Raw genomic sequence first — 13,280 nt, forward strand, 5'->3', positions numbered from 1 at the left:
GGGCGTGTTGGGATTTAAACTTTGGATATATGCATGTTAGACAAGTAACTTTCTCATGCATCTGTATCCCAAGCCTTCCTTTTGCTTTTTGATTTTGAGACAGATCCTCGCTTACTTGTGTAGGCTGGCCTTGAACTCACTTTATAGTCTGAGTAAGCCTCGAACTTGTGGTCCCTGTGACTCAAGTAGCGAGTCTCAAGTGAAGTAGGGAAGCAGGAAATGGTAGGAGATGTACTCTGAGAAGTGGGCAGTGGTCAGGAGCATGTGGACCAAGTGCACTAGCATTGAGCTATATTCCAGTCCAATCATTTTTTTTTAAGTGTCACAAATACTCACCCGATGAGTTCTACCAAAAGGCTGGGTTTTAAGAAGATTGTCTGCAATCATCATCACATGCCTGGTTTAGTGATATACCCTAAGATAACTGGGGTTCTGTCTCTGTACACTTGAAGGTGAACATTGTGGACTTTGCTTTGTATACTGTTCTTTCTCCAGGGGTATAATGCCTACCGTATGGTTGAATCTTACAAACACTTGCAGAATTGAAGAAATGGAGGCCGGCCTATATGCTGTCCTTGTTTGCATGGAGATATCCATCCATACGGATATTACAATCTGCTAGCCACTGTGGAGCACTGGCTGTGTACTGAGCTGTATTATTAATACATCAAAAGTGCTAACTCAACTCGTCTACTTTTCAAGACCAGCATATGGGGGAAGTGGTACTAATAAAGGTTAAAAGTTGTCCTAGTTAACATCAACTTGAAAGCCTAGAATCACCTGAAAAAATAGAGTCTTGGTTGGGTAAATGTCTTTATCAGGCTGGTCTGTGGGGGATTGTTCTAATTGTTAATGAAGTATGAGGGCCCAGCCAACTGTGGGCGGCACCATTCTCTAGGTAGGTGGACCTGGGCTGAGCATCACAATGAATGAGCCAGAAAGCAATCCAGCAAGCAGCATTCTTTTATGGTTCCTGCCTCCAGATTCCTTTTCTGACTTTCCTCAATGATGGATTGTGACAAGGAACCATTAGTCAAACAAACTCTCCTCCCCAGGTTGCTTCTGGTGAGGATGTTTATCACAGCAACAGAAAGCAAGCTACAGCAATAGTCAAGTAAAATCTTGTGTATATATAGCCTCACCTTTGCAATGTAGACACATCAGCCTCTTTGTTATTTAAAACATTAAGTTTGTATAGATAGTTAATAGGCATGACAAACTCAGCATATCTCATCGAATCTGACACTTGGTTTTCCATCAATATTACTCATTACTACTACAGCGTTCCCTGTGTTAGGACTAATCATCTTGAAAGCATCCTTGCCTCTTTCCTGGATCACATCTCATGTACTATCCCGCCAGAAAATCCTGTTGATTACTCTTTGATGACATCTCTATATTCGGAGGAACCTGTGCCCTCCTCCACTTCCATTCACCGTGATTGAAGTCACTTTAGCTGTTTGTTTTCTTACTGCCATGACCAAGGACCTTACAAAGAACTTCTTAAGGAGGGGGAGATTCGTTTTATCTCCCTGTTTGAAGGTACAGCATATCATGGCGCCGCTTGGGGCAGGAGAATGGAGCTGCTTGCTTCCATTTTGGTGAATTAGGAAGCGGAAAGATTGGCCTGGAAGAAGACCAATGAGGAAACACGCAAGGTTCTCCCTCTCCCCAGAACTCATGTCCTCCATCTAGGCTCTGCCTCCCAATGTTTTGTGGCTTCCCAAACTAGAGCTGTGAGCTGAGAGAGTTAAAATGTCAAATACAGGAGCCTGTGTGGGACATTTTACATCCAAACCACAGGAGTTACGTAAGGCCTCATCTGCAGCACCTTCCTAAGTAGCCTCTCTACTTCTGTCTGACACCAAATCACACTGTGGTGCATTTAGCAGTTTGTTTGCATCACACCCAAGCAAAGCTTTCCATTTCACTTTCTTTCTCACTCACAGCAAAAGACCCAGACTTTACAACAAGAGCTACTGAGGCTGCCCAGCGTGATCCATGCTCAGCACCTCTTGCAGCTTACCAACTGAGCTATCATCCCGATGTTAACAGTTAAAAGTTGACTTCTGGCTCGTTTCAAGTAGTTTCAGGACTCTGGGTAGATGTTTAAGGTCACTCTTCTTGTATCACCCTGCCCCCTCCCCCCAGTAATGCAGAGGTGATATTCTTCCTGTCTCAAAGCATGGCCAGGAGAATTCATTGAGAAAATAGATCCAGAAGGGTGAGCACTCTGCAACAGGGAGAGGAGGAGTTCAGAGGCTGTTAGCTGTTGGCATTCAAATTCCGGATGAGGAAAACACTTGATTTCTGTGTGGGAACTTTAAAAGAAATGGGGAAGGGTAGGAGAAAAGAAACTTAATTCAGGATTCTGTGGCTGAGGAAGTGTCTTTAAAGTTAGGATAGTGCTTGGGGAAGAGGAAGATGATGTGAAAGGATGAAAGGATGATGATGCAGGAAAGAAATGCTGGTAAAATGAAAAACAACTGTGACCTATCCACTCGCCCTACGTACAAAGTGAACTTTAGCGTCCTAGAACAAAAGAAATATGAAAAGCCCAGCACCGTATTGAAAAGAACAGTGCTTCATTCACAGGAGGAGGCTATCTTCAATGGTGTCTACAATGAGTCTGGGACAGTGATTCTTTCCCAGAATGGGACATTAGACATTTGATGGGAGAGATTTAAGAAACCCCAGGCTAACATTTTGATATAAGTTTAGTAACGTAGGATTTTGGCTTGCGGCAGATGTAGAATAAATGAAATTCTTACACAAGGCCTATCCACTTCTGTTTCCCCAAGCAGAGACTTGCCTGGTAGGTATTCATGCTCATTAAAGATGGCCCAGAGCTAAGACTTGAAAAGTTCTACTACAGAGAGATCAATAAATCAAGGCTCACAACCCAGATCTGGCCCACCACCAGTCAGGAAGCTGAAGCAGTGGCTCAGAAGTTAAGAGCACTTTCTGCTCTTCCAGAGGACCTGGGTTGGGTTGTTTGGAGTTTACAAATGAGCTTCTCCAAATTAAGGGTCTTGAAGATTCTTGCAATGGTTATTGTCTTTGTTAGGGTTTTACTGCTGTGAGCAGACACCATGACCAAGGCAATTCTTATAAATGATAACATTTGATTGGGGCTGCCTTACAGGCTCAGAGGTTCAGTTTGTTATCATCAAAGTGGGAGCATGGCAGCATCCAGGCAGGCATGGTTCTGGCGTTGCTAAGAATTCTACATTTGCTCCGAAGGTAAACAGGAGAAGACTGGCTTCCAGGAAGCTAGAATGAGGGTTTTAAAGCTCATGCCTACAATGACACACTTCCGCAACAAGGTCATGCCTACTCCAACAAGGCTACACCTCCTAATAGTGCCACTCCTTGGGCCAAGCATATACTAACCATCATATTCATCTCCTTCTAACATGAGATCTCAGATTACCTGCTAACCTTGGGCAGTGTGAATGAGTCCTTTTTGTAGTTGTGACCAAGGTGCCTAAGAGAATGTCACGGAATGGTTGATCTTGATCAGCTAAAGTCCTGAAGTCATCTCCCAGAAGCTTATGAGCTGACAGCCAAGTGTTCGATGTGCAAGCCTGTAAGACACACTTCATATTCTGTCCATAACATGGTGATTCCCATTGTTTCTTCTTGGAGAGCTTTGGCAATATCTGCTGACAACTTTGGTTGCTGACTGGGGGAAGAGGGTGCTGACATGGAACTTAATAGATGGAGCCCAGAGCATCTTACATAGTGAGACTATCCTATTATTAAAAATAAATAAAGAGAACAACTGATCCACACTGAGAAGCAGAGGCAGAAAGATTGTTCAGAAGTTTGAAGCCAGCCAGAGGTCCATGTTGAGAACCCTCAACCCAAAACCTCAGTATTAGATCTCAATCTCATGAAATCTCTTTGAAACCAAATTCTTTGCCAAGAATACACTTATTGTTAACTACTGACTGTTAATGGCAGTGAATCCTCTCAGGTGAATGTCTAGTTCTCAGGAGAGAGTGAGAGCAGCAGTTGGAAATGGAAATTCAACTTTCCGATGTCCACATCATATTTCACCTGCAAGGTGTGTCTCTGGAACTCAAGATGGCAGCCAACATGTGTCAAATACCATGGAATGGCCCTTGTTGGAAATATCCCATCCCAGAGTCTCATCACGACTGAAGAATTTTCTTTTTATAAAACTTGTATTTATTTATTTTTATCCATCCATCCATCCATCCATCCATCCATCCATCCATCCATCCATCCAGTGGATGGAGTGTGGCTTACACAAGAGGAAATCTTTCAGAACTCAGTTCTCTTCTCCCACACATGGGTCTCAGAGGTCAACCTTAGGTCGTTAGACTTGGCAGCAAGGGGCCTTTATCCAATGAGCCATCCTGTCAGCACCAACTCATCTTGGAAAATTCCATCTTGTCAGTCCTAGATGAGGGTCATGGCACTCTCTGCAAGAACATTCTAAATAACTCCTGGCCTTGTCCTGGGATTAAAAAGTCAGTATGTGGTGAGCTCACCAAAGGGTAAATTGACATGACCTCATCACTGTGGGTTCTGATCAGCAGACATTGTCTAATCTCTAGGACTATGCATAGTTGAGAATTCTCATGAGTGAGACCAGACCACACTTGGAGCCTCTGATGGACAACAGAGAGCAAAGGAAGGCTCTGGAATGCCCTCACCCTTGTGACTGTCTGTACTGGTTAGTTAGGTGCTGGCAGGATAGACTTTGTCATTCCAATTTGCTCTTTCTCGTTCCACAGGCAGATGGGATTCTCATTTCCTGAATTACAAACGGATTTTAACCTCTATTCAGAGTTAATTTATAGCTGTGTTGTACTGATTTTTTTTTTTTAAGATTTCATTTGTTAAAAATTATGTGTATGTATGTGTCTCTGTGTTGGGTATGTGTGTGAGAGTGCAGTTCCTAAGGAGGCCAGGAGAGGGCATTAGATCCCTTGGAGCTGGAGTGATAAGCTGTTGTGAGCCTTCCTAGGTGGGTGCTGGGAACTGAACCCAGGTCCTCTGTAAGAGCAGCAAAAGCCCTTTAATCTCTGAGTTGTTTCTCCAGCCCTGTGTATAACTTATGGAACATCATTGGTGCTATTATATTTCTATAATGGACTTTCGTGCCTTTAGTGTTTAATAAAATGAAGAGAGGACCACAGAGTGAGAAACAAAAATCCCCCAACCTTCATATCAGGGGGTCAAAGATGGCACTCTCACCACATGAGCTGAAAATAATGGATCTGTCGCTTGCAGGCAACAGTCTTCAGAAGAGAGCCAGGCAAATCCTGTTCCAACTGAGAAAATGAACTGATCTCTAAAGTTAAAAGTGCTCTCGTTAAATGAGTGTGTCTGAAAAGTGGAGACACACTTAGGAAATTGAAAATATCCCTTTTACTGAAAGTATCTTTTTCTTGCAGTGGGAAAAGTTATTTATTTATTTATTTATTTATTTATCCATTTAATTTTTACATACCCCCTAGAATGTTCAGTTTCTAAGCACATTTCAGAGGAATGTGAAAAAAAAAAAAAAAAAAAAAAAAAAAAAAAAAAAAAAAACCAGAGGTTTCCAGTAATAGTAAGACAGTAAGAAACCTCCTGCACACACTTGATTTGAACGAGCAAGTGACAGTTGTTGCTGCTGCTGTAATTGCAGTCCTTGGTGGCTATACAATTTTAGGGAGCCAGTGGACTCATCTGCTCCTCAGACTTAAGTGGGTGTTGACAACTTCCTGCCAACAGTTCAGAATGCTAATTTTCATGCGTGGCTCTCCACCCTGAAGAGGACTTTTGTGTGCAAATCTTACCTGTTGCTTTACTTGTCTTCTTATTGTTATTTATTAGACTGTGACTTAATGACCAGTAATAGGGGGCACAGGGGTGGGGCAAAGCGAAGATTGAAGAAGAATATAGACTGGAGAAGATTTAGATCAGGCTATAAACATTCTTACATTGTCCATTTAACAATCAAACATTTTGTTTTGACCCAGGGTCTCACTCTGTAGCCCTGTTGGCTGAGAACTCCCTAATATGACCAGGTTGGCCTTGAACTCACAGAGATCTGCCTGCCTCTTCCTCCTGAGTGCTGGGATCAAAGATTTTTTTTTTTTTTTTTTAGCGTGCTTGGCAGCATTTATTCTTGGTGTATTCATGATGTACATTTAGTTATAGATTTATACTATACAAAGATCTTTTACCCTTTACCTAGCTTCCCTGGAAATAAACTCCTCCCAAATTTCAGAGAAGTATAAATAAGGTGCTGACATTGATACGATCAAATTACAGAATGGTTTCTTACATCCAGAGCTTCATAGACCCCGCGGAGCCAGTCCTGTTTCCCTTCACCTCTTATGTCTACTGCCAACGACCACTGCAGCTGCTTCTTGGCTCTGTAATTTTGTTGGGTTGCAAATATGGCTAGAGATGTAGAAGCAGTTTGCTCGTAGGACATCTGCCTAGAATGCATGGGGCTTGGGGTTCCAGTTGAGTGTAAAGTGTTAGTACGACTTGTGTTTTCTCTTTCTGTCTGTGAGGGTATATTGCGTATGTGTACATGTGTGTCCTGACGGGCATGTTTGAAGCCAGAGGATGGAGTTGGCTACCCTGATCTGTCTCTGCCTCATGCCCTTGAGGGAGAGAAGAGTCTTTGACTGAACTCTGAGTGAGGCAAGAAGCAGCAAGCTCCAGCAATCCTCCAGTTTTTACCCCCAATACCAGTGGGACCCATGATGACACACCCCAAATTTTACATGGATGCTGAGGATTTGAACTTGTCCTTTACATTGAAAGTGTGAAAGTGTTCTTCCCCAGTGAGCCACCTTCCCAGCATGTTTGCTTAGTTTATTCAGCCTCATTCTCTGGAGAGACACCCACGTTGTTACCCATAGCAACAAGTCATTGTTTCTCTTGCTAGGTATATTCCAGATGTAGTGCTGCCCACTAAAATCCATGGAGTTCTTCCTAGATTTCAGCTGTCCTAAACAAAACTGCTGTGGATGTACAATATAGCTTATTTCTATGTATAAGTAAGTGCAATTCTGTATAATATATTCCTAAGAGTGAAAAAATAAATAAGTATTGTAATTGTCTTAGCTAGGGTTTTATTGCTGTGAGGAGACACCATGACCTAGGCAACTCTTATAAAGGCAAACATTTAATTGAGGCTGGCTTACAGGTTCAGAGGTTCAGTCAGTTGTCATTATGGTGGAAGCATGACAGTGTGAAGGCAGACATGGTGCTGGAGGAGCTGAGAGCTCTATGTCTTGATGCAGGTAGCCAGGAGGAGACTGTCATCTGCACTGGGCAGAGCCTGAGCATAGAAGTCCTCAAAACCTATGACACACTTCCTCCAACGAAGCCACACCTACTCAAACCAGGCCACACCTACTCAAACAATGCCACACCTACTCAAACAAGGCCACACCTACTTAAACAAGGCCACATCCACTCAAACAGGGCCACATCTACTCAAACAAGGCCACACCTCATAACAGTACCACTCCCTGTGGGCCAACATTCAAACATATGAGTCAATGGGGGCAAACCTATTCAAACCACCACAGTAATACTTTTTAGTTTATTTTAATTTTTCTATTATTTTTTAAGAGTTGGCAATGTGTTTCAGGGGTAAAGGCAATTATTGCCTTGCTTAATGACCTGAGTTCAATTCCTGGAGCCTACACAGTGGAGAGAACCGATTCACACAAGTTGTCCTTTGACTTCCACATGTGTACCCTGGCAATATGTACATGTGTGTCTGCACACACACAGACACACACATAGACAGACACACACACACACACACACAAGTAAATAAATAGTGAAGTAAGAGTACAGGCATTGGACATACATTATTTGTTGTTTTTAAAGACAACATCATCTTCTTTTACAGAGTGGCTAAGCCATTTTTAACTCATTTTAAACGTCACTGGTGTGTTGCTGAAGCAGAGTCTTCATGTCATGTTGAGCATTTGATGGAGATGTCTTCCGTGTCTGTTATTGTCATCATCATGATCGTCATCATCACCATCATCACCATCCTATTTTGTGTGCAGTGATAGCCTGTTGCATTTGCAGCTCAAACATCCTCCATTCATAAAGAGGTGAATAGCTTCTGATGTGCCTCTGAGCTGCCTGAGTTTCTACTCCAATGACATCATTATATGCCTTCTCATCACTTGGCTTTTGTCTTTGTATCACTAGATCACTGGCTGTTTTCTGGTTGAGCAATGAATTATCTTTTCCAGACATGGTCCTTGGCCAATGGCATGGTATGCACACGTTTTCTCTCCCTCTTCAGCTCGTGTTTCCATCCCTTAAATAGGCTCTTCCACAGAGTAGTTTTAATTGTGACAAAGTCCAGTCTTCGATCTTGGTGTGCTCTGGGCTTCTGATATTAAGCCCTCTGCGCAGACCTAGATCCCCAAGAACTGGAGTTTTGTAAAGTTTTGAGCTAGAAATATGGCTCACAACTGCCTGTAACTCCAGCTCCAGGGGTTCAGTGCCCCCTTCATCCTCTGAAGACACAGTACACATGTGGTATATAATCATATACATGCATACGTATATCATCATATGCATGCACACATATAAATAGAATTAAAAAGTATTTTCAAAAGCTTATACTTTTATTTGTAAGTCTGCTTTCAGTCACTTTCTGCGTATAGCGAGTGTTTTAATGCGTAAGTCAATATAAGAACCTCTCTCTCCCTCTCCCCTGCCTGTACTCTTTCCCTTTCCTCTGTCTCTCTCCCTATGGATGTCCATTTGCCCCCATCCCATTCCTTGAGAGATTATTTTGCTCAACTAAGTTGCTGTTCCAATTTGTCTTCGGGCTCTTATATTCTTTGGAAGAGCCAGTGACTATGCAAGATGGAAGCTGATAGAACTGACTTGCACTGTACTAATACTTCTGGGTATTTAAGAAGTAACAAAATTCTGAGGTTGGGAGGATGAGGGTGGCCCAGGTAGCCAATAACTCTCTCTGCAAGGGTACCGACATCACGCCCCTCCTCAGCCTAGCTGAAAACTGTGAGGTGCTGCCTAAGCAGGTGCTTCTCATCCTGTGTTCACATGTGGGCTTGTACTCATGGTGTTGGGGAGCCAAAGGCAGGAAGGTCCTGAGCCTCATTGGCCCTCCAGTCTAGCAGAATGTGTGAGCCTCAAAGAAGGTGCATAACACCAAAGGTTGCCATTTGGCCTCCACAATTTGCATATCTTTACCTACATGCACGTGTTAAAATATAAATTCCATTTATATTTTATTTAATTCTGATCAATTCATCATATTAATTCTATTTAATTCATCAGATTAAATTTTATTAAGCAAACATCCAGACCTATTCTTTTGACCCACAGAACATATCGTTAGCAACCTTGTGTTTTCTTTATCCATTTTTGCACATTTTAATATTATGATAATTGTGACATTGAGCTTTTATTTTGTCACTCCCGTAACACATCACAAACATTTCCCATACCACTAGAAATTCCTCTGACACTTGGTTCGAGTGAACTAACAAGGCCACCTGCTCCTGGATTGCCTGTGTATGACAAGCGTGGCATAATTTGCTATCAAGCATCATGTATCACATCTATATGGCTGGAGTTTCTAATACAGTGATGATACATTTTTTTATAGCTGTATAACATGCATTACATGTGAGAGATGTACATCATAACATGTACCACACCTATATGATTACTACAGGTGCCTCCATTTTAATATCTTTTATCTTGTGACCATTCCACATATGTATATATAGTATCTTGACAGTATCTCTCCCCAGCCCCTCCCATTTCCCATGACACCCTGAAGGATGGTATCCCTCTCCGTGCCATTTTCATGACCTCTCCTCGTTTTTGTAACCTTCTGAGCCCAATTACTGCTGTAAGTGAGACTGTTGACAGGTCTTGCTGGCTTAATCTTGTGCAGCCACGTCATGTCCAGAGCATAGCACTTAACAGCAATCCTCTTACCCTCTTTCTCTCACTGTCTTTCCATCCCCTCTTCCATGATGTTGCCCAAGTCCTGTGGGGGCAGGGCAATTGATACAGATGGCTTGTTAGGGCCTGGAACGCAAACATTTCTTTTTCTCAGCCCTTTGACTAGTTACGAGTCTTACACTGCCATTGACTGCAGAGAAACCCAGATCCACAACTATCAACACTTAGAAGTGCGATGACACTATGACATTTAGGTTCCTTCCTAGAGGCCAATGTGCTTAGCTTTAGCACTGTCTAGCTCTCTAGATGAGCGAGGGCTAAAGTATCTGTAATAGAAGCAAGGTAACTTTGCCACTCCTTATTGATGAAGATTAAGTCATTTCTAATTTTTTGTTGTTATAAATAATAACATCCCACTATCTCTCCAGTAGCATCAGACACTCCTTAGAGCCTATATTCTGACTTAAGCCTCAGAAAAAAGTGGATTTATCTCTTTATCCCACCTGAAATGAGGCAACTAAAATATGTCAAGTCCCTGGGACAGGTGCATGGATGGTGTATATGAAGCTCTAGACAGTGGCAAGCCAGATGCTTTATCCGTCTGTCAGGCTGGATAGTGGAAGTTTTATTTCTGAAACTTTTCACGGGTATATAATAGAGATCTCATATCAAAACATGGAGAGATTGGCCCTGGCATACTTACTTGATTCCAGTAATTGTCTTAAACATATAGTTTGTTCATTATACACACACACACACACACACACACACACACACACACACACACACACACTCTCTTCTTACCTTCCCAAACCAGCATTCATTTCAGCATTCAAATATTTCACAGATAAAAACACCAAAAAGAAAATGTTTAAATACTAATGTCAGAAGCAGTCTGGGGATGCTGAATCAATGTTGTGTTTCCTTCTAGATTTATCAACGATGCTGGTTAGTGTTTAAGAAAGCTTCGAGCAAGGGTCCAAAGCGACTGGAGAAGTTCTCAGATGAACGGGCTGCATACTTCAGGTGTTACCACAAGGTAAGAGCCCACGCCCTGCCTCTTCAGACATGGAGTTGGAAGGAGGTGGCTTAAACTTACTGGGAAAGCACACACAAATTACTGACAAAAATCGTTATTGTGTTTTTTATGTGAGCAAATATCTGTAATGCAAGATATTTACTTGATATTCATTAAAAAAACTGTTCCTGTGGTTTTGTTTTTCTTTGTTCTTGAGAATTTTGTGCATGTATCAAATGAAACATGATCATATCTGTTTAGTGTTCCAATGGCAGTGTGAACCTGAGGGGCCTACAAATGAGGCAGATTGAGGTGTCATGCAAGAACCAGCTTTATTCAGAGCATCAGACAATTTATACTCCAAGAGTTAAGGAGACTCACATGAGTAAGTTGTTCAATCTCAAGGACAATCCATGTGTGGAAAAGCATGGTTTTCCATAGAGGCATACGAGTCACAGCAGCTAAAGTAAAACTCCTCCTACCCACTACACCTGGGAGGGTCACAAAAACACATCCCAAGAACAATTCTGTGCTTTGAATAAACTGAGGTCACAAGACGCTTGGCTTGCTCTCTTGGGGCTTTCTCATATGTATTCAGGTTTCTCATGGTATTGCATTCTTGGACAGTGTTCTGACAATGTCCATCACCATTCCCTGTTCAACTCCCCTATGTCACCCAGAACACACAACCCCCATTCTACATCTTTTTTTTTTTTTTTTTTTAACTAATACACTAAATCCATTGTTGCCCATATGCTTGTGGTGTAGAACCACCCACGGGAACATAGAAAACTGGGTCTGGGTCTCCTTGCCCTTTAGAATTTTGTGTAAAACCAGTAAAGACTCAGTACAGAACCTGGCTCTCTTTTCCATGCAGTTCTTACACAGGCCTTGTGGTGTCTTCCTTGTGCATGTTCACACAGTGTTGGAAAGCAGTGGTGTGCCACCAAACCGTTGTATAAGCTCTAAAGCCAAGCCCTCTGACCCCATTCTACAGGACTGGGAACCCAGTCAAGTGCATCCAGATTCATTGGTTGCATACCGGTTTGTTGGTTTGTTCAGAAAACAATGCTAAAGGCATAACTTGATTTGTTTGCTTGGGAGGCCTTACCTTCCAAAGATCCAAACAAGGTAGCTTCAAAGACCCAAAGCAGTATTTGGTTCATATGTTGTACAAATAATATAGAGTTGAGATTTCCATCAAAAGTGTTTCCATCCTCAGCTTGTCATGGGCATCTCTCTGCAGTCCTCTCATCTCCTAGGTTCTTGTGACCTTTGTGGAAAGTGTTCAAATGAGTCAAGGTAAACAGCAGAAGACAGACAATGGTTTATTTCAAAGTAAAGTGAGACACTCTCCAGGGTTAATAGTGGGCCGTGGCCAGAGGGACCAGGATGATCTACGCTGTACGCAGGGTCTGTACTATTTCTAAAGCATTCAGGACAGTCAGAGCTCCCCTATAGATGCTTTTCTCCACATGGGGATTAGGTTGGCAGCACATATGGATTAACTCTTAAGGGAGACACAACAGCATACCCTTTATTGTGAAGCCTTCAGTAGGCAGTACTATTGTGACATTTCCCTTAATTCTGAAGTCATGTCTCTGCCCAGGGTCAGAGATGAGGCAAGCTCCCCCTGTGTTGACCATGATCAGAGGTCTGCAATGTCCATTTCTGGTTTTATAAGATGTTCATTAAGTAGGGTGGAGTGTGTACACTCACAGACCTTCAAATCATTCAGTGTTTGTTACCTAGCGATCTCTTCTCTTCAGAACCTCACCCAGCCTCCTGGTTTACCATTCTTTACTGTATGATCATGTGTTGCCACCCATGTGCTTCTGTATACAGCTCAAAGTATTTCCAGAAATTATTCATTCTTCGTGAGCCCTATACTACCTTCCTGGGTACAGGAAAACAAAAGAGAACAGGAGAGTAAGAGTCTGAAATTGCTGGAAGGTGTGAATGCACACAACAGAAGGAAGAGAAGTGAGGACTGCTTTGTAGGTCTTTCCAATTCTGTCCATCATCAGCTTACAGTGAAGACTGTGTGTTTGAAGTGTGTGGAGACTCCAGAGACTTCCCACAGCTCCTCCTGACACTTCTGGGAAGCAAGCACTGAACTGACTCTTGCTGTCCCACTGGGGTGGTATGACATCACTTCCCTCAGGCAAATCCTCACAGTGGCTTGTGGGACCTCAGTGTCTGAGTTCCTATGGGCTGTGCAACCTCCTAGCTCAGTGTTCACTATCTCATCTTACCCTGCTCTGGGACTCCTGGCGCCCTGGAGTCTTTCCACATGGCCACTCTTGTA

The 13,280-nt window shown here is 42.6% G+C and overlaps 1 protein-coding gene across 1 annotated transcript in view; it reads left to right on the forward strand.

The window, feature by feature from the left end:
• Dok5 (docking protein 5) overlaps nucleotides 1-13,280 on the forward strand; it is a 142,727-nt gene that overhangs the window by 55,679 nt on the left and 73,768 nt on the right. The window contains exon 2 of the mRNA XM_034493718.2: nucleotides 10,886-10,993. Coding sequence (XP_034349609.1) covers nucleotides 10,886-10,993 — 108 coding nt within the window. The remainder of the gene's footprint in view (nucleotides 1-10,885; nucleotides 10,994-13,280) is intronic.

The sequence above is a fragment of the Arvicanthis niloticus genome, chromosome 2 (assembly GCF_011762505.2).
Source record: "Arvicanthis niloticus isolate mArvNil1 chromosome 2, mArvNil1.pat.X, whole genome shotgun sequence".
Lineage (NCBI taxonomy): Eukaryota > Metazoa > Chordata > Mammalia > Rodentia > Muridae > Arvicanthis > Arvicanthis niloticus.